A 20,456-nucleotide genomic window follows, 5' to 3' on the forward strand; every position below is an offset into this window, starting at 1 on the left:
ATTTACTGAGCACTGTGGCTACGAGAGGGCTCTTCCCACAAGCTTCATGGGAACCGTGCTTCTGTGAAATCAATGTTTCTCATTCACTGCTGAGATTATCTGCTAAAAAGTATTTGTCTTCTGTGCCGTGGTCAGAACAGCAACTCAAGCAAACATAAGTCCAGAGGGACAACACACCTTGGAATCAGAATAGTCCTGGACCCAGGAGGACAAACCACCACTACATTCTCACCCCAAATCCAGACTGAAGCCGGAGATGGAAATGCAACGTGATGAATGGGCTGAGGGGAAAAAAAACGAAACAAAGGAAAACACAAGCAACAAGAGACCAGAGACAGACAGACAGATAGCCAGACAGACAGAGATGGCTTGCAGAGAGCTTTATCACAGTGCAATTCATAGCAGTGTCCCACAGCTCGGTTATAAACTGACTTGAAGGGCACATGTCTACTGGGTAAGTTTAAGATGAGAAAATTAACCTGTAACTGGAGTTTAGAGACGAGAATTGGAAGGAGGAGAAAAAGGGAAGCTTGGTGTCAGCACCTGGATTCTGCATTAGAAAACTCAAAGACCGACTTGACAATTTTTCATCTTGAATAGTAAAGGTTTAATCAAGAACAAAATGAAGAAAATCATTTCAAACTGACACTTTGGACGCTTCAAAACGGTTGAGGGGTGCTGCGCCAACGCGATGTGCAAACACTCTGGAGAAGGCCAAATGAGTGACCAGAAACAAGTATTGTTGCAATCTTGTAACTTCTGCTTTAATGGCAATCAAGTTTAAAAATGTACAGTTCACTTCTTCATACTGTTTGTTCCTTTATAAAAGGCAGAATTCGGGTAAGCTTCTAGATGCATGCATAACGTAGAGGTGGATATTTTCTGGCAGTCCTTGGTTCCTGAAAGTTGAACTTCATCAGACGTGGTTTTAAGCTTTTGTCAAAATAGTCATGAAGGATATGTTATTTTTGCATAATGAGGTAATATCTCAGGGGTGGGCACTCGCCATAAGATGTACACATCCACTCACCTAAACTTGCACGAGGCTGCGTACACTGTAAAATGCTGCAGAGGACTTTGTGTCAGTGACTATTTGCTGAAGGAGTAACACATTTAACTGAGCACTTTTCTGTAATAAATACCAAAGTATGTCTTTGTAGCTGTAAACTGTGTACACAGATAACTACAGGCTGCAGGCCAGGGGGCTAACTTAAAGTTCCGCCTGGAGAACAGACCCCACCTCTGCTAATGTTGCATGATCAGTAACGCCATTGAGAATACTGCACTGTCAGGAGTCAGTTCTGCACCCTTCAGCAGCTGCTGGAGACTCTTCACCTGGAAAACCAGCAGTTCCTATACTCCTGCTTTTTGTTTGCTCATAAACAGCACAGAGAGAGAGAGAGAGATGTAAGTGCTAGATGCCAACGATGGCTTTGGCAAACCAGTAAGGCGCACCAGTTCCTGAGGCTACCCTAATACTGGTGAAGGCCGATGACCACAGGATATTTACAATACATACTATATTCCCCTCCTGAGTGGCCCTTCCATGAGTTCTTGGTCTGTAACAGCAGCTATATACACGTTGTATACAAGATTACATGGAGGCAGCGGTCTGGCATGAAGGGTGTGGACGGACTGAAGGTTCTGCTTTTTGCTAGTCAGACAGGATGTGAACGAAGGACACTGGAAAGACACCCTTCCTTTCAGGCTGTCCTTCGATGTGCCCAATCTGTAGGGAGAAAGGAGTAGTTAGACAGGAGGTGGCAGCAAGCTCACCCCTCCACTCTTTGGTGAACCACACAGTGCTGATTATATAACACAGCGAGGCAACAGCCCTGAAAGAGCAAGGGCCAGCCTTGCAGTGGTCAGCACTTCTGCAAGGGTCGGGTTCTATGTCTATGCTTGATGCTATGATGAGTAGACACGCCATGACAAGCCCCTTTCTTACTTACAAAATTTGGTAAAAGAAAAAATTTGGTAAAACAAAAAAAGACTTGTATAATTAAGATTAAAAAAAGGACTGGACCCAGAAGAGCTTCTGGCTACTACAGATGTGTCAGTGTTGAGACGGACAGTGGCCTATGGCAGTTTACCATTTGCAGCACAGACCTGCAAGCCATGGTTACAAAACTTCCCTTATTACCTCAATGAGATCAATGTTAATTGCACTGAAAAGCGTCCTGCTGTGGGCTCTGCACAGAAGTAAGAGCAAGAGCATGTGCACTGGCTGTAGAAGCCCACCTCATCCAGAGAAGGGTGCACTAGTGAGCTAGGCAGAAGCAGCTGGACAGGCCACCTTTCTTGGTCCTTCCCTCGAGTACCTGTAGGAGTGTGCTGTGGCCAAGGCTCCATGATACCAGTCTCCTCTGAGAAGTACGGTCTACCTCTTTCTGTGCTCAGAAGCGTTGCATGAATTACATACCAGTATTAGAATTTTAACCTCTTTACTGGAATGCGTGTTGGGTTGGTGGCTCATAAAATTTCCCTGGGCATGCTACTGAAATATCATAAAAACGTTCCTTTATTCCCAGGAGTCTTGGTTGGAATCACTGGTTTCTTAGCAGTGAGTATAATCACCTCCGGACTCTATGTGGTAGCAGTAACAGACAACACGGTGAGATCTAGACAGTCTTGTAAAGTAGGACTCCGTCCTGATCTGTTTCCCTCAGAGGAAACAGGTCTACAGATGGGATGAGCCTGATTCAAGTCCACAGGGCTAGTGACTGACACCACTAGGGGACTTCAGACTCAAAGTCACTGTCCTACTCTGGTGGCACACATGGGGTGCAGGCCTTGCTCTGCTAACAAAGCCACTGACTCAGGAAGCACCTTTAAGTACCCCCTGCCCCCCGCCCCCGCTCACCCTGCCCAAGAGAAGCACTCCAGTCATGGGTGCCTGGCCCATTTTCAAAATAAGTTTGCCTTTTTATAGCACAGCCTTAGTGACAGAAGGGCACTGTGAACGGCCATGGGGTGACTTATGTACCTAGCAGGACCCTCACACCCGCCTATGGAATGCAGAGTGGAGGAATGGACGAAGAGACAGGCAGACACGGGTACATACCCACCACTCCTGGTCCTCTTCCCCCGTGACAATGATCACCTCTCCCTCGATGAATGTGAGCTCGTCGTCGTTGTCTGCCTGGCAGTCATAAATGGTCTTCACGCGCCTCACTTTATTTTTTCCCTGGAATAAAGAAAGCAGGTTTGAACGGGGAACAAATGAAGAAGGGAGAAACAGAACAACCTCTCACATGGTGGGCGAACCCAGGCAGGTGATTTTTCTTTGCCCAGACTTGACTTTCTCAAGTGTTGGTATTTCTCATGTGAGCGCATGCATGCACGTGTGTAGAAGATTGACATGCTTCCTGGGCACTGTGCATTCTCAGGAATGGCAGTTCCTCCTCCGGCAAGCATCAGCAGGGAGCTTTTGGCAGAGGGCAACCAATGCAGGCAGTGATCACAATTCAGCTTTCCCAAAATGCATGAAGAGATCTGTCCGTCCTCTGCTGTGCCCCACCCCACAGCATCAGCTTGCAGAGAAATGACAGCAGAAGCTGTAGAATGCCTAAGATGTGCATTTTCTGCACGCAGAATGTGCAGCACAGATGGATTTCCTAGGGGTCTCATGCAAAATGGGTCAGGACACATCAGGGAAACCCAGGGAACAGCTTGAGTCTAAACAGTTGTGGTTCTGACCAGGACTTTTATTGGCTGGACTTCAGTTCTCTGAAGACAGGAAGGTGTAAATAGCACCCTCTAAGGAATACTTTAAGCACCCAGTTAATCAGATTACTAGCAACAGAAACAGAAAACTACCTTTTTATTTTATTTCATGCCCATTGTGTTTTGCCTGTATTTACGTCTGTGTGAAAGTATTGGATCCTTGGAGTTCCAGGCAGTCATGAGCTGCCATGTGGGTGCTGGGAACTGAACCTGGATCTTCTGGAAGAACAGCCAGGGCTCCCAACCACCAAGCCATGGCTCTGGCCCTGGCCCTGGCAAGTTATCTCTTTAAGTGCTCTGGGCCTCATGTCTTTCCCTCTGTCCCTTGCTTCTTTCTGGCTTTCCTGAAGATCCCAGTTCCCTCCTGAGCTCCTGGGGGAGTGGCTGGTACATGTGCTGGTGAGGTGGGAAGGCTGACCAGACCCATAGCAGCAGATTGTTATCACAGCTCAGAAACTGAGAAGCCTGTAATGTGTTAACTTATAATGTGAGGAATAAGTGAGATATTATCACTAAGGCAGGCAGCGGGCACATAAAGAGACCAGTGAATCTGTCCATAGAGCTGAGGAAGGCTGGAAGCAGGGCACACAGACAATGGTGGGCTCAAATCCATGGGAGGAAGGGTCACTTTTACCTTTAGTGTTGACATACAGCACCAGAAATAGCAGATACAGTAGAAAGAGTTTTGGTTCTCTACCTTAATCTGGGGTGTATGGGTACTGTGTTACACCTTTTATTTTTGAGTGTTACACTTACATAAAGATTGGGGCGTCTTGAAAAAGACACTTTTATATAAGCTAAAGTTGGGACACATTGCATGAAATGATGGAAGGGCAAGATCACTACAAAACCCCCTCTGCGAGGCTTTCCTGGGCCTTCCCTCTGGTTCTGGCTGGAAGATATAGTGAGAAGGGATGGAGACTGATCCTAGGGTAGTGAAGTTCAACCCTCACTGCTTCTGAATCAGAGACACGGTAGCTGTGGGCTTGTGATGTGTCCACTGTGTCCTACTCACGGGTCACTGTACTGGTGCCCCTGAGCCCAGTACCATATGAGGTCTTCTTGCACCCCAGGAATCAGGCTCAGAGAAGGCAAGTTCACTGCTAGCTGGCAGGCGCATCAGGCACTGAAGTCAGGTACCACAGCATGCCAGTTGGGATCCAAAGGCAGTGTCTGAGGTCATCAGGCTCCATACCTCCACAAAGGCTTCAATGTGTGGGAGAGAGAGTATGGGCCACGGCTCTCTTACTAAGTACAGCAGTACAGCTGTGCATACTTCTTTTTTAAAAAATATTTGTTTATTATGTATACAATATTCTGTCTGTGTGTATGTCTGCAGGCCAGAAGAGGGTACCAGACCGCATTACAGATGATTGTGAGCCACCATGTGGTTGCTGGGAATTGAACTCAGGACCTTTGGAAGAGCAGGCAGTGCTCTTAACCACTGAGCCATCTCTCCAGCCCCTGTGCATACTTCTTATCACCACCTTCCGGAACTGCGGCAGTCTGCAGACGCTGCTTAGTGGAAGAGTACAGAGCACACACACACAGCTCTAGGTCATGCTCCCAGCACCATAAAAGGAAGAGCGCAATGGGCCTCACCAGAGGAGGAGGCCACTGCTTTTCACCCACCGTATTGATTTTTCTCGGCAGTGGTACAGGTGTCTCCGGCAGCGTAGGGGTGAGGTCATTGGAGTCCTCAGATGCCTGCTTCTGGATGGCATCTCTGGTCTGCATGTTTGGGGAGAGATCTCCCGTGTGTGACTTCTGTGTGACCTCTGAGGGTGGCTGCACCTTGGATGAGACTTCGCTAGCCTGGGACTTTGCCAGCAGGTCTCCCAGCTGTGGCTTGGGGGGCAGATCCTTCATCTGTGGTTTGGGAGGTAAGTCTGAAAGCTGTGGCTTAGGGGGAAGGTCACCTAATTGGGGCTTGGGGGGCAGTTCTCCAGGCTTAGGTGGCAATTCTCCAATTTGGGGTTTAGGGGCCAGTTCCATGGGCTTCGGGGGTAGGTCTCCAGGTGGTGGCTTTTGGGGTAACTCTGCCAACTGTGATGATTTCTGAAAAACCTCAGGTGGAATGTTGGCTTTGTCGAGGGAGAGATGATGGCTGGTTTCTGTCTTCCTTAGTGCCACTGTGGGGAAGGACAACGAGAGGAGGTCACGGCACAGACGGAATAAAGGTGGAAGGTGTCACAGTCATGGAAAAAGGCCAAACACTAACTGGAGCACTGCCCTGGCTGAGTGATGGTGGTTTACTCCTTTAATCCCAACACTCAAGAGGCAGAGGCTGGCTGGTCTACAGAGCTAGTTCCAGGACAGCCAGGGCTACACAGAGAAACCTTGTCTTGGGTCTTGGCAAAAGCAAGAAAAGGCATTGCCCTGCCGTGAGAACTGGTGATGAGCAAGCCCAAAGCTGGCCAAAGTCTCACTCACACAAGGATAAAGTTGGAAGCCAGGAAAGCATTTACAATGCAACTTACAGCTCTGGGCTTCCATTGAGTCAGTGCAAAATGACCATATCAATCCAGAATTCTAAGAACATACAATATGATTTTACAAAAAGAGAAAACTTTCCTGGATGTCAATCTACCACAAAACTTAGCCATTTAAATATTTTTACACATTTTTCTCCTAGATGTTTCTATAGGTATAACTTTTTAAATATGCTATTTTAGCAAAACCATTTACCATGTTATGTACAAGTATATTAGAAGTACAAAATCACTTTTGAAGGGACAGTCCAATCAATTCAACAGCCTGACTCATTGCCCCTCATTTTACAGGACTCACTCAGTGCCGGCAAGAGGTTCTTCTGTTGCCCACCTACCATCATGGCACCCTGTTAAAATCTGGCAACACATACATTGACTGATGAACATGTCACAACACACACAAACTACTGTATCATGCTTTGTCTAAAATAGCTCACTTAATATGCTTGAGAGTCTCTACATCAGTCCTCCTATTCTCTAAGAACTGCACTCTACTCCAAATCAGGAACATGCCCCTGCCTATAGAGCCATCCATAATGATGCATGAGCTTCAAGTATAGCATGTGCGACACTCTTGCTCACCCACCTACCGTGTGTGGTGGTCTCAATGAGGACAGCCCCCACATGCTCATATGTTAGAATGCTTGGTCCCCAGTTATTGGAACTGTTTAAGAAGGTTTAGGAGTTGTGGCCTTGTTGGAGGAGGTGTGCCACTGGGGGTGGGCTTTTCAGTTTCAAAAGCCCACACTAGGCTCACTTTTACCTTCTCTGCCTGCTGCCTGGGAATCAGGATGTATATAGCTCTCAGCTATTACTCCAGAGCCATTACCCCAGCACCAGGCCTGTCTGCTTCCTGCTACGATGATTATGGGCTAACCCTCTAAAACTGTAACCAAGGTCCCAATTGTTTTCTTTTACATGAGTTGCCTTGGTCATGGCGTCTCTTCAAGAGCAATAGAACAATAACTAACACACCATGTCACTGTGTGACCTTGGCCAAATTGTACAGCCTCCCTGAATTTCAACTTCCTCACCACTAAAGCTCTTATCTCAAAGGGCGCTCATGAGGACGACACAACTTAGTTGATGCAAACATTTACCGTGAGGACACTGCGGCCCTCAGTGTCCCCAGCAGGGACATCACTGTTGTTATCACGCGGGCTCCTTGAGGCCTGGCAGGAGCTCTAGTTTGACAACTCTGGCTCTTATCTTGGTAGGGGAGCTGAGTACTTAGTGTGTGCTCCTGAAGCCACACTGAGAAAGCGGTGGCAATGCCTTGAGAAAAGCATCCTCAGAGGAGAGGGGCAAGGAGAAAGCAAGCTTTTTTACTGAAACTTTATATATTGACCAAGATAGAATTTGGTCAGGCCCACTCTCGCAAACTTTTCAGCTGACTGGCTCCAAGACACGTGTGGTCTTATATGGACAGAGCCCGTAGGCCACCATACTTTCCTATGAGGCTTTCTTGTTATTTTTCAAAAAAATACAACTCCAAGAATCCCAGGAAGTTACCTGGTCCTGGGGTGGGGTGGGAAAGGGGTGATGTACAGGTTAACTTGGGATCTAACAGTCTCCCTGAAATTGTATCTTGGGTCGAATCCTTGACTCAATGATGGGTACCGGTTTATATTTAGATCAATAAACCATCAGTTTAATGGTACTCAGATAGGCATTATCATTTAGTTATTGTATCAATGATGTAAGAGCCAATAGTAATTAACAGGAAGCAGACGGGTCAAAGGCCCTGCAGTGGATATAACTCTTAGTTCTGCATAAAGCAAGGCAAGTGTCCTATCATTTTGTAGATCTAATAGTTAATGAATCTACCTGAAAATCGAAGTCCATTTTCCTGGTATATCAATTGGCATTATAGGTAGCCATTTGTCCCCTATGTCAGTCTTTTCTTTTCTTTTCTGAACAGTGAAGGGTTAACTGGGACAATGACACATGTGAGGAGCACTCAGTGGCTGCTACTCTGAGACCCTGCAGGCCCTGCCTTGCAGCCAGGGTACATACTACATCAGTTACTGCACACAGTGCAGTAGGGAGAGCTTTTCCTGTTGGACTATCAGTGTCAGGAGGATGGCGAAGGTGTGAAAGAGACATGGACAGCGGCAGCAGCCACAGGTGAACTAGGACTAAAAATTCTTTGTGTCTGAATCCACTGGAAGTAAGCTGAGAGACAGGCAGAAGGATTCAGTGGTAATATACGAGAAGCAGAGAGCAGAATCTGGGCAGAGTTTGAAAATCACCACCACGGGCTGGAGAGATGGCTCAGAGGTTAAGAGCACTGGCTGCACTTCCGGAGGTCCTGAGTTCAATTCCCAGCAACCACATGGTGGCTCACAACCATCTGTACTGAGATCTGGCACCCCCCTCTGGCATGTGGTCATACATAGAGGCAGAATGTTGTATACATAATAAATAAATCTAAAAAAATGTTTAAAAAAATAAACTTTAAAAAAAAAAAAAAAGAAAATCACCACCACTTCGCCCCAGACAGACTGACCGGGTGGGCCAGCCTTTCTACTCCATAGTCAGTAGCCTCGTGGGACTCTGTTATCTAAGCAGGAGTCCAGTCTCATCCCAAAGGATACCACTTGACAGCAGAGCTCAACAGAGCGGTACAACCTGATGTCCCTGCACTAACCTCTGGTTTGCCTTCTATTCAAGCAGGCCTTGGAGCACTGGGCTGGGACATGGGGTTCTACTGTCAACACTGACCACGGGCACTGATAACCTGGAGCAATCAGAGCTCCTCTGAGCATGTACCCAGATCTGACACAGGCTGCAGGCTGGAGGCTTTCACAAGGACCTAATGAAGCAGGAGCTTCAGAAGGGGCTTCATGACTCGCAAGCAGAGCTGTCTCTGTGCACTGGTTTGTGTGGTAGAAGAGGCCGAAAGTTTCATTTTATAAATGAAAAGCATGGTCAGGATTTGAGAAGGTTGGTCAAAGAGCCAAGTGTCTGCTTGGCAAAGCAGCAGCACTGTAGACACTGGTTTCCTGTGCTTCCCAGGCACAGGTGTCCCTGCTCTGCATGACAGATGCTATCCCGGGAAAGGCTGCCTTTGCTACCGCCTTGTGAGGGGCCATCTGAAGCATGACTTCACCCTGTCCTCACACAACCTCACCACTACAGATGAGGACTCTATGCGGGTAAAGTTAATGAGTCATTTGCCCAAAGGTCTCACGACTCGTGAATGAACAGCTGTGGTGGTTCCTCAGCGTCCATGGTCAGGTTTCTGATCGGGAGGATGATACCTGGGGGTTAGCAATGTGTCTTCTGAAAAAGGGTCATTGCCTTAAGGAAACTATAGTATTTGCTATATAGACAGATTTAGACTTTGTTCTCTTCATTTAACAAATATTTGTCAGGCACCTACTCTCTACTATTCTAGATACCTGGGACAGATCAGTGAACCAAAGGGACCACTCTCTGTCCCCAGGACAGACAGTGACACTTCTATAACATGTGGGTATAAAGAGGAGGAACCTTACCTTTCTGAGGTAGTTTAGGAAGCACTCTTGGGCCAAGGGCCGTCTTAGCAGAACTGGTGCTGATTAACAAATAACAGTGGTTTAGCATCTAAAAGAGCCATCATTTCAACAGTGATCTATGATTCACACTAATCAAAGGCATTTCATAGTTACCTTAAGGATCTTTTCTTTCTTTTTTGGAGACAGGTGTCACTATATTGTCATGTCTGGACTGGAACTCACTATGTAGACCAGGCTACCCTCAAATTCATAGATTTACCTTCCTATGCCCCTTTAGTGCTGGGATTAAAGGTATGTGCCACTTTGCCCAGACTCCAATTTCTTTCCTAGAGCTAGAGAGCTGACTCAGAGAATAAATGTATGTCCAGGTAAATGCAGCATCCTGTGTTAGATCTCCAGATCCCACAGAGGTAGGAGGAAAGAACTGACTCCACAAAACTTGTGATCTGACTTCTACAAGCCCTGCTGTACCATGCTGCTCCTCCATCACACACACACACACACACACACACACACACACACACACACACACACACACACACACGCACAACCACTAATCCTCCTAAAAGATAATTTAATAAAAGAGTATAGTATACTTTCTATTTTTTGGCTGGCCCAGATGGATAAGACCTTGGAAAAGTGAGGCAAAGCCCCTTGTTTTAAAACTTTGTTTGGAGGTGATCATGTGTGAAAGCTATTGGCACTCTGTACACTGTGATCCTGATGCCCTACACAGAACTTCGGCTAATGTCATCCTACAAGCAGCCCTCATCTCCCCCGCCTTTCCCGAGATGCAGACTGAAGTGTGAGTATCATAATCTGGTACGTCCCCAGTCCTCTCCTGATCATGGCCTCCTTAGAGGACATGCAAATGAGTAGGGGAAGAAACACCTAAGTCCCTGGAACAAGTCTGCACCACGTTGTTTGAATAAGCAAATTTGACATCTGCTAGCTGGAAGCCACTACTTCCCTTTCACAAGAGTGAAATGCTCCTCAGAGGACCTGAAAGACACCTTGTATTCAAGGAGCAAGAGCAGCCAAGCGCCTGGGCTGTACCTGTGAGAACTCCTTTTGGACCCCAGACCCCTTTTCCCTGTCCTCTGACGTTGCAAGAACTGGTTGACCTTTCGTTGTTCTGTCCACCTGACCACCACACATAGGGAGTCAAAGAAAGAGGATGTGCATGGGTTCCCCTTTTTGTCTGGCTCTTAGATATCCTGCTCTCTCCAGCTCTTGGGCAATTCAACCTCCCATCCTGGGGGGAGGGAAATAGCCATGTTCGGAGGAAGCCACTGGAGTACAAGCAACAGTGAGTAGGAGAGGACTCAATGTCCATCCCTGGCTGTTTTTCTTGTGTTCTGCCTTAGCATCTTGGGGAGGCACAGCTTCCCATTACTCGTTAGTTACTCCTGCTCATGGGTAAAGCCCAAGTCTAAAGGATCCGAGAGTCCTTTCAGAACGCTCCTGGGCCTGTGCTGCAGTGCCTGGGCATCTTCTGGTGTGCTGTGGGTGAGTGAGAATGGGGAGAACTTGATGAACGGCCAAATGGGTCAGGTTCACAGCAACCTGACTCTGTTTATGAACACGTTAGGTGAGCACTCTCCTTATGTCACTCTGCCCTCTCCACAGAGAGCCTGTCCAATAGCAGCTAAAGGACGAAGAATAAGAAGGAAGTCAGGCCGAAGGTAAGTGAAGGAATGCAGAGCCACTCTGACGCTGCTCCACCATTTCAGCGCTCTGAAATAGGACCACGGTAACAGGCTGTCTCCCTGGGGTAAAGAGACTAAAACTGACAGTTCTGAAAGAAATGAGTTTGTTTGTTTATTTATATTTTTAATACAAATTCAGCTGATTCTTCCCCAGGGGTGGAGGTGGCTCTTGCTTCCTTACTAATCTCTAGAGTAAAGAGAGGTCAACTTTCCGTCCTTAGGCAAGTTCCCAAGTACCTACCTCAAAGCAAGGATGTGGAGACGGGAACACTGCTTTAAGCCTAAACAGACACCAAACAAACAGACAAAAAAACCCTTTTCCCTTCAACACACACACACACACACACACACACACACACACACACACACACACACACACACACACCAGTCTCATTCTTATTTTAAAAAATCTTTAGATCTAAAAAAATTGTGCAGTTAAAAGGTCAGAAACAGGCCAGGCAAAGTGGTGCACAAATTTAATCTCAGCATTAGGAAGGCAGAGAGGTAGGTGGATCTCTCTGAGTTGGAGGTCAGCCTGGTCTATATAGCAAGGCCTGTTCCAGGCAAGGGCACCCCACTGGGGCCCAGCAGGGAGGTACCATGTAGAACTGAGCAAAGATGTCCAAGTTATCTTCCTAACTGGTGCTGCCAGGTGACTACACTGAATAGCAAAGCCCAAGTCTATTAAGTCTGCCCACAGCAACTACGAGCACAACAGGAGAGGAAGGCAGGGGCGGTGGCTCACCTTGCTTGCTGAGAAAGCCCCTCAAATTTGTTTGTTGTCTTACTTGAAGATGATGGGCCCACATCATTACCTACAAGAGAGACAAAAGTTACATCGTCAGACATGGACATGAGAGAGACTCCGGCAAATGGGCCGGAATCCCACAGGTTCTGGAAAGCACTAGAAGACCTCAGTCAGAAGAGCATGTACTTCCTGTGTTAAAACAAAACCAAGCAGGGGTTGGGACTCATATTTTTATTGCTAGTCAAAGACTATGCCAGTGAGCGGCCTGCCTCCCAGTAGGTTTCTAAGACCACAGGAACTTGCTGATGTCCAGAGGCTAAGGATCTGAAAAATCAATAAAACATTATGTTCATTTAAGAGGCTAGTTACCAACCAGACAGGGACGACACACTCAACCCACTAGTGAGGGCCCATGTGTGGGTGTGTTTCTGACAACCAGCCATTACACTCTGGCCACCTGCATAGTCAATATCCACTCAGTATTAACATGGTTTAGCACCTACTATGCACAAGACAGGGATGTAGAACAAGAAGAATAAAAGGCAAGAACATGTCACTGCTTTCACGGAGTTTAGGATTTGCTCAGCGGACTTACATAAAGGAATGTTTTAGTACTGTATGATGAGACAGAGTCAGGCTGGGTGATATAAAAATGAAGGAACAGTATCCAAATATTAAGCTGGTGAGAGAGGATATGGCATCTTGCAGAGGCAGAATTTCTAGTGGGGCAGTGTCCAAACAAGAAGAGCTCAGGAGTATTTGTGCAGGTGGGCAACGGACAGGCAGAAAGTGAGTGGGACTTTCTGTGACTGCTATATGGTATGCGGCAGAGCTGGGCCTCAGGGTTCCTATAGGAGTTAGGGGATGAGAAAGTAACTTAACTCTTTCCCACCCCATGATCAGTCTCATGTCACAGCACAGCACTCTGAAATGTGCTCTTTCCTGCCAGCTGTCATTCTGCACCACACGAGACTGGCATTTTTACCCTCTTTTAGAGATAAGAAAATGAGAGGCTAAGTTTATGTATTGCTACAGGTTCCATAGCTACAGTGAAGCCAAGAATCCTGACCACAGAGCTGTGTGCTCTATACAACCCCCTAGGATACTATGATAGTAACACAAATAACACCACCTACCATTAATTGAGTACTTAACACAAGCATGTTATTTGCCAAGTATCTGTAGGTAATCATATCCATGAGAAAAGACACAATTATCTCTTCCAATCTACACATAAAGAAAAAACAAAGGTGTAAAGGGGGAAGCAACAGGTGAAGGATCAGCACTGAGATACACAGCCAGGGGCCCTCTCCAGAGCCTGTACTCTGAACCACCCACTATCCTGCCAGTTTAGACAAAAACTGTTCCGTCAAGAGAGGCTGGCAGAGCTGAAACTCGACCTCTTGGGCAGAATGTTCTGTAATCAGGACATGAGGCAAGAAGAAGCAAACTATACTGGTTTTGACAACACCACTACCTTTCAAACTGATTGCTGCTTAATGGTGACTGGATACTCTTTAACCTTTGATGTGTTTCCAGCAGCACATGGGCTAAAACTGAGAAAACTGAGGACGTCCCTGGCACCTCTCAAATAACTCTCAGTGGTGATCTTCAAGGCAAGCATTTCTTTAGCACCATATTTCATGCTGAGCCTCCAGTCCTGGACACCACACCTTGTGCTTCCACATGTTCTGTGTGCCACAACAATGTTTGGGGGATAAGATGTTCCCACTAGTTCCCTTTCTACACAAAAACACTTATAGAAAATGACTATTTAACGCAGTTATGCAGAAGGGAACTTGACAATATCAAGAGAAGGTCCCTGGCTCTCCTGTGGTCATTCTCTGCTATTACACAGGTGAGTATCAGGGTAGGTTGGCGGTGGCCTGTGCCTACAGGCCTGGATGTTCAGAGTTCTCATTTAGTGTTCCTCTTTGGCCAAAGTTACTTGCTGTTCTCCAAAGAAAATGTTTGTAGGCCTCTGCAACTTTGCCTCTCTTGTTTCACCTGTCTCTTCCCACACTCGAGTCAATTCTTGCCCATCTAAAGAACATCTCCCTGGCTGATGTGATTCCCGCATCCCCTTCTGGGAAGAGTACAGATTTTGGAGCCATACAGTCTAGTTTGGAATTTCAGGTGGGCCGGTGATGTGGACTGAGCCTGGAGGACGCTTCTTATTCTGTTAAGCCTCTATCTCCTTGCCCACATAATCAGAGTGACAGCTGTGCCCACTACAAGATAAGCTATGGTTGTGAGCACAGTCCTGGTCTGCAGGAAGCCTGACACAGATGGAAATCATTCTCCACAGGCTCCAATGAAGTGTGTGGGAACTTTGCTGATATAGCCAACAAAGTGGTACCCCAGTGACGGTAGTTCTTTCCATGCCTTGGTCATCCTACCTCCCACACAGTGCCTGGAACAGAATAATCGATGACCCTTGCTGCAGAAAGAGGCCAGCAGGCTAACTATCTCTTCAACTTTAGTCACAGTGTGATTTCTCAGACCCAATTGGGAAGCCATCTGTGGTGGATTGACAAGAATCCTGTGATTCATATAGCTAGGCAAAGGATGGCTAATGTGCAGGTAGGAGAAATAAGGCTTAGGACAAATCCCCAACGACAGTACTAAAAAAGAAGAGAAGGTTCAAGAATACAGAAGCAGCTTATTCCTTTCCTCTCCTGCTACACAACTTGAATTTGTAGCTCGCACAAGTTCTAGGTATGTCAGAGAGGCAGTAAGAAGGCTGGAGTCAGAAGCTGGGCAGTCAATGGGAGAAACCACGGTTGATTCTCTGGTTTACTCACCATCCGGCTGAGAAGCCATGGGCTGAGATTTTGCGGAAAGAGCAGAGAATATTAGCTAGTCATGAGCAGCATGAGATTGCAGGAATCTTTTGGAACAGTGAACCAGGATGTGGGTCATTAATTCAGAAATGAGTTCAAATGCCACTTCTGAGGTTATCAATCTGTGATCTTATGCAAGTGATTTAACACCTCTGCCTCAATTTCCTTGCCTATGAACTGAGGGTGATGCCCTCCTATCTTATGGGATGAATGTGAAAGCTCAGTCCAAAAAGTACTGAAAAAATTATGTTTTAGATGTAAAAACATTTCCAGGAGAAAAACAATTTAACCCATTTTATTATTTATTTATTTTTTGTGGGAGGTCTTTTGACTGCAGGATGTAAAAAAAAGTACATGGGTTTTAGGTCTCAGTGGCCAGAGGGGATTCCTGGAGGCCACTAAGGCAGATTCTGTCCTTAATTTTATATGTGTGTATTAAAATACACATTAGTTTGTTTTAAAGTAAGTAATTTAAAAAGGGGGAAACTTAATGAAACGCAGCTTCCAAGGTCATGAGATTAGGCAGCTTCCAAAGTCATGGGATTCCCACACATCCTGCCCTTGCCTACTAGCCCCTCTGCTTTCTCAACACAAGCCTGCCTGAGACGTCTCATGAGACAGATGGCTGAATTCAACACCCAAGCAGGACTTTTAGTCACGTGATGCCCAGGCTATTCTTGGTACTGTGGACACTGTAGTTCTGGCAGGAAAAAAGCCTGGAAGGGTTCTTCTTGCTTGGACCAGGCTAGAACCACACAGTGAAGGGTGCTGCTACAGGGTACAAAGAGACAAACATGGCGAGTAGGCACGGCCAGTGAGTAGGGGCATGTGCTGGACTGTGTTACTTCTGCCGAAGACAAGCACAGCGAGGAGGCACATCGAGAGACTTATGCTCTGCCCTTCTCCACCCCATGCAAGAGAAGGCAGTGTATGGACAGGGTGAGGAGTGCAGGCTCTCATCTGCACTGGTTCCCTACATGTCAGCTATAAGAACCAGGGCAAGTCCTCAACCTTTCTAGTCTAGAAGCCTGAAAGCCCAAGAAACAGTATGTTCTGTCCCAGAGACTGTGGGCAAGAGTCATCTACGCTACTGACTGCAAAGTCTAAGATGGACAGAGCATCTGCCAGGAAGCTAGTGAGCCCTTCTGTGAAGCAGATGCATTACAGGTCAAACTCTTTGTACTCTTTCTTGCAGGCATGCCAGTAGTAGCTATGTGACTAGCTGAATTGTTTTCTTTTGCTCCATCCTGTGAGACTGCCACAATCAAATCTATAGTCTATTTTCAGCCACAGGTTATAATCTGACACTCAGGATTCTGAGGAGCTTACTCTATTCCATTCACCTTCCAAGGCCAAACTCAAGCTCTGTCTTTTCCTTAAACTGCCTGCTCCCTCTGCGAAGGCCATTGTGGAAGACTGCAAATACAGCCTGAGCAGGAGTCATCACGAACATCAGCGAAGGCAAGTCCTTCAGCCATAGCCGTCTACTAATGAGCTGAATGGCAAAGGTTCCGAGTCCGGGAACATGATGGAAACACTGAGTATTAACTGAGTGGGACAGGCAGCCTGGTGTGGTGGCACATGCCTATAATCCCGGCATTGGGAGGATGTGACTGGAATTTTCCTGGTTTAGGCTAGCCTGTGTAACATAGTGAGAGCCTATTTCAAAACAAACCCCAGGAAGAATCAAACAAACAAAACCCAAGAAACCCTGCCCTGAAAACTGCAGCAAAAACAACAAAAGACAAAACCAAATCAAAGAAAAGGGAAAAAGCTGTCATACTACGATCAAGTCACAGGTCTGATTAGACTGCTGGCTACATGGCTGAGTAGCATATTCTCTAAGATCTAAAAGGACAAGAGCCATGATAGAGGCGGACTTGGTGGGGGTGAGGGAAGGTGTTATTGTGAATGCATTCTGGATGTGGAATGGATGTGAATCTTTGAATACCAAGGAATAGGCTAGGAGCAATTATAAATCCAGGCTGGGAAGATAGCTCAGCCTGTAAAGTGTTTGCTGGGCAAGAATAAGGGTCTCAGTTCAATCCCTAAAACCCATATAAAAACCAGGTGTGGTAGTACACTAGTAATTACAGTGCTGGGGTGAGGGAGGGAAGGAGAGAGGGAGAGACAGAGACAGAGACTCGTCCCTGGGGCTTGTTAAGCTTACCTAGTTGGTAAGCTCCAGGCTAGAGACACACGCACATAACCACACGGACATACACATACTCTCCTGTGTGCACATGAGGATCCTAAAACAGCCAAGGGACAACTGGCAGTTGGTGCGGGAGAATTGTCTGTTTTCTGTCAATCATGTTTTAAATGAATGCTGATTGGCCAGGCAGGAGGTATAGGTGGGTCAACCAGACAGGAAGTAGAGCAGGGGGCAATGAGAATAGGAGAATTCTGGGAAGCAGGAAGCTCTCTCTGCAGTTCTGCCCAGATCACCAAAGAAGGAAGATGTGAGCTTCCCCGCTGAGAAAGGTACTGAGCCATGTGGCTAACACAGATAAGAATAATGGGTAAGGGCTGGCAAGATGGCTCAGCAGTTAGGAGCACTGACTGCTCTTCCAGAGGTCCTGAGTTCAATTCCCAGCAACCACATGGTGGCTCACAGCCATCTGTAATGAGATCTGGTGCCCCCTTCTGGTGTGCAAGTGTACATGGAAGGAATGTTGTATATATAATAAATAAATAAATCTTTAAAAAAAGAATAATGGGTTAATATAAGTGATAAGAGCTAATGGGCCAATCAATTTATAATTAATGCAGACTCTCTGTGTGATTTTCTCTGGGACTAACCTGCTGGGGGACCAGGTGGGACAGAAACCCCAAGCAGCCCGGCCCTCATGTCAAGCCTGGCCCTTCATGAGTTATTTCAGGGCTAAGCTAGCCAGGCGGCCAGGGCAACAAGCAGGCCCTCATGGTACAGGCAGTCACCAGAAATGGAGAGAAGCAAGGAACAGAATCCTTCTCTAGACCCCTAGGAGAGGACATGATTCTACTGGATGTCAGTCTTGCAACTTCTACAGTGCTTCTTAACCTTCCTAATGCTGTAACCCTTTAATATAGTTCCTTATGTTGTGGTGACCCCAACCATAAAATTATTTTTGTTGTTACTTCATAATTGTAATTTCCCTACTGTTATGAATTGCAATGAATATATCTGATATGGAACCCCTGTGAAAAGGTCATTTGATCCCAAGGGATCCAGACCCACAGGTTGAGAACCTCTGTTTTAGAACTATGAGAATAGGTGTTGATTGCCTTAAGAGTCCAAGTTTGTGGCATGAATTACAGTAGCCAAGGACACATACAGCACCACGACACACATATGGGAGTCTAAGAACTATGCATCCGGCAAAATGCCAGGCTGAGAGAGTTACAAACAGTAGGTAACATTTGTTCAATACTTTCTAAGTCACATAACCTTTATGAGAATTCCATGCATAACACATGACTAGCACCAGTTCTTATTTTATTGTTAGAGAAACTGAAGAGTTGAACAATGACAAATACGTGTTAAAAGCCACATGTGGTAGCTCAAACCTATAATGCCATGAAGGCCGAGACATGATTGCCATGGGTTCAAAGGTCAGCCTGAAGTATAGAGATTGACTGTTTCAAAAAAACAAAAGCAAAAACCATGTGGAGAATATGACACTAGGGTTTACATTAGGGACTCTACAGAGATGGTGTTCTGAGGGCGCAGACAAGGAGGCATTGGGACCTCTACCCCCCCGCAGAGGCAAACAGTGTGGTCTTTGAAACAAGCCCCAGGATCACTAAGGATCCCAGGATCAATGTAGCCCAATACAGGGAAAGACACTGTAGACACCGTGAGAGTCTGACATGACCAAGGCCCACTGGAGAGTGGAAGAGGAGAGAATGTGGACTGGGAAGGACACAAGTCCTGCTCCAGAGTAGATGGTGAGCGGCTGCTACTCAGATTTCCTCGGCTGTGTCTACCAGGGACGCCATCTCCACGGGCTTAGGGGAAAAGGGAGGTCTAGAGGAAAGCTAGGGCAGCTGCAGCACCAGGGAGACGCTGCCCAGAAGCTGACCAGTCCGACCCCTGCCTTAGCCTTGTGGAACACAGCATCAGCAAGAGATGGGACAGGGCCACTAAGCAGTGATTACGCAGCAGAGTGCACACAACAGGAGTGCAAGTTTCTCCTATGATCAGGAGTCTACTGTGTACTTGCAGGGTTGACAATGCTACTAACAAAAATCTGTCTCCTGTATGTAGATATCCATCACCTACAAACAAGCCTTGAATCAACACTCCAGAAGTTGTCTGAGCATCTACCACAGTCCTGCCATATGGAACAGTGCCACTTTTGCTGAGGGTAGATTTTAATTTCTGTTCCTTAGGGCTGATTGGCAGGCAGTAACTTCTTCACCTACCCCCCTTTTTTTGGTTTCCTGAGACAGGGTTTTTTTTGTGTAGCCCTGAAACTCCCTTTGTGGACCAGGCTATTCTTACACTGAGAAACTTTCCTGCCTCTGCCTCCCAAGTGCTGGGATTAAAGTTGTGTGCCACCAATCTGGCTGACAGTAACTTTTTTTTTTTCTGATACCAGGTTTCTCTGTAGCTTTGGAGCCTGTCCTGGAACTCACTCTTGTAGACCAGGCTGGCCTCGAACTTACAGAGATCCACTTGCCTCTGCCTCCCAAGTGCTGAGATTAAAGACATGCGCCACCGCCACCCGGTGATAGTAACTTTTATAATTAGGTAACAACTGAGTTTCTATGGGAAGAGGCCTGATCCCCACCAATATTGTGATAAAAAGAAAAGCCAGGTGCTAGAGAGCTGGAAAATAGAAATGCAATGAATTGATTTGAGGGCTGTTTCTGTTTCTATATAAGGAACACAGTAAAGCACACAGGAAGCAAGCAGAGGATCAAAGCTCAGTGAAGTCTGCGAAGAATCTTCACTGTGGGATGAAGTCCACAGAAAGCCTGTGGGGTCTGGGGGATGTTATCTGGCAAAGTCTGTTTTTTTTTTTTTTTTTTTTTTTTTAAACAGACCTGGGACTCTTGGAAGCCTTGGAATGCAGTATCATGTGTTCCTTCAATCGTTTTGCCTTGATTATTTCTGATCATGCAGATCCATTTCAAAGGTGTCCTGAGTTGACTTCTTTATGTATTCTCACACTCCATTTTCCGGCATGCCCATATGCACTTTGATACGACAGTAATTATACTATGCATACTCCTCTGAACCCTCATAATACCATGAGCTCCTTGGGCACAAGGAACTGAGACAGCTCAAGCAACAGAAATGACAGGTATCCTGGGTAGGTCTGCTGACTCAGATGAGTGGCTACAACACACACACACACACACACACACACACACACACACACACACACACACACTGCACTCTGTGGTATTTGGGACAAGACTGTGATAGTCTTAAAGTGTATATTCTGGCT

General features: G+C 46.5%; 1 protein-coding gene across 1 annotated transcript in view; it reads right to left on the reverse strand.

The window, feature by feature from the left end:
• Nucleotides 1–737: 737 nt before the first annotated feature.
• The window catches only part of Asap1 (ArfGAP with SH3 domain, ankyrin repeat and PH domain 1), a 282,884-nt gene continuing 263,165 nt past the window's right edge, over nt 738–20,456 (reverse strand). Inside the window, 5 exon segments of the mRNA XM_038342734.1 lie at nt 738–1,729; nt 3,065–3,187; nt 5,359–5,858; nt 9,719–9,777; nt 12,173–12,242. Of these exon segments, the coding sequence (XP_038198662.1) occupies nt 1,655–1,729; nt 3,065–3,187; nt 5,359–5,858; nt 9,719–9,777; nt 12,173–12,242 (827 nt within the window). The 3' untranslated portion in view covers nt 738–1,654.

The sequence above is a fragment of the Arvicola amphibius genome, chromosome 9 (genome assembly GCF_903992535.2).
Source record: "Arvicola amphibius chromosome 9, mArvAmp1.2, whole genome shotgun sequence".
Classification (NCBI taxonomy): Eukaryota; Metazoa; Chordata; class Mammalia; order Rodentia; family Cricetidae; genus Arvicola; species Arvicola amphibius.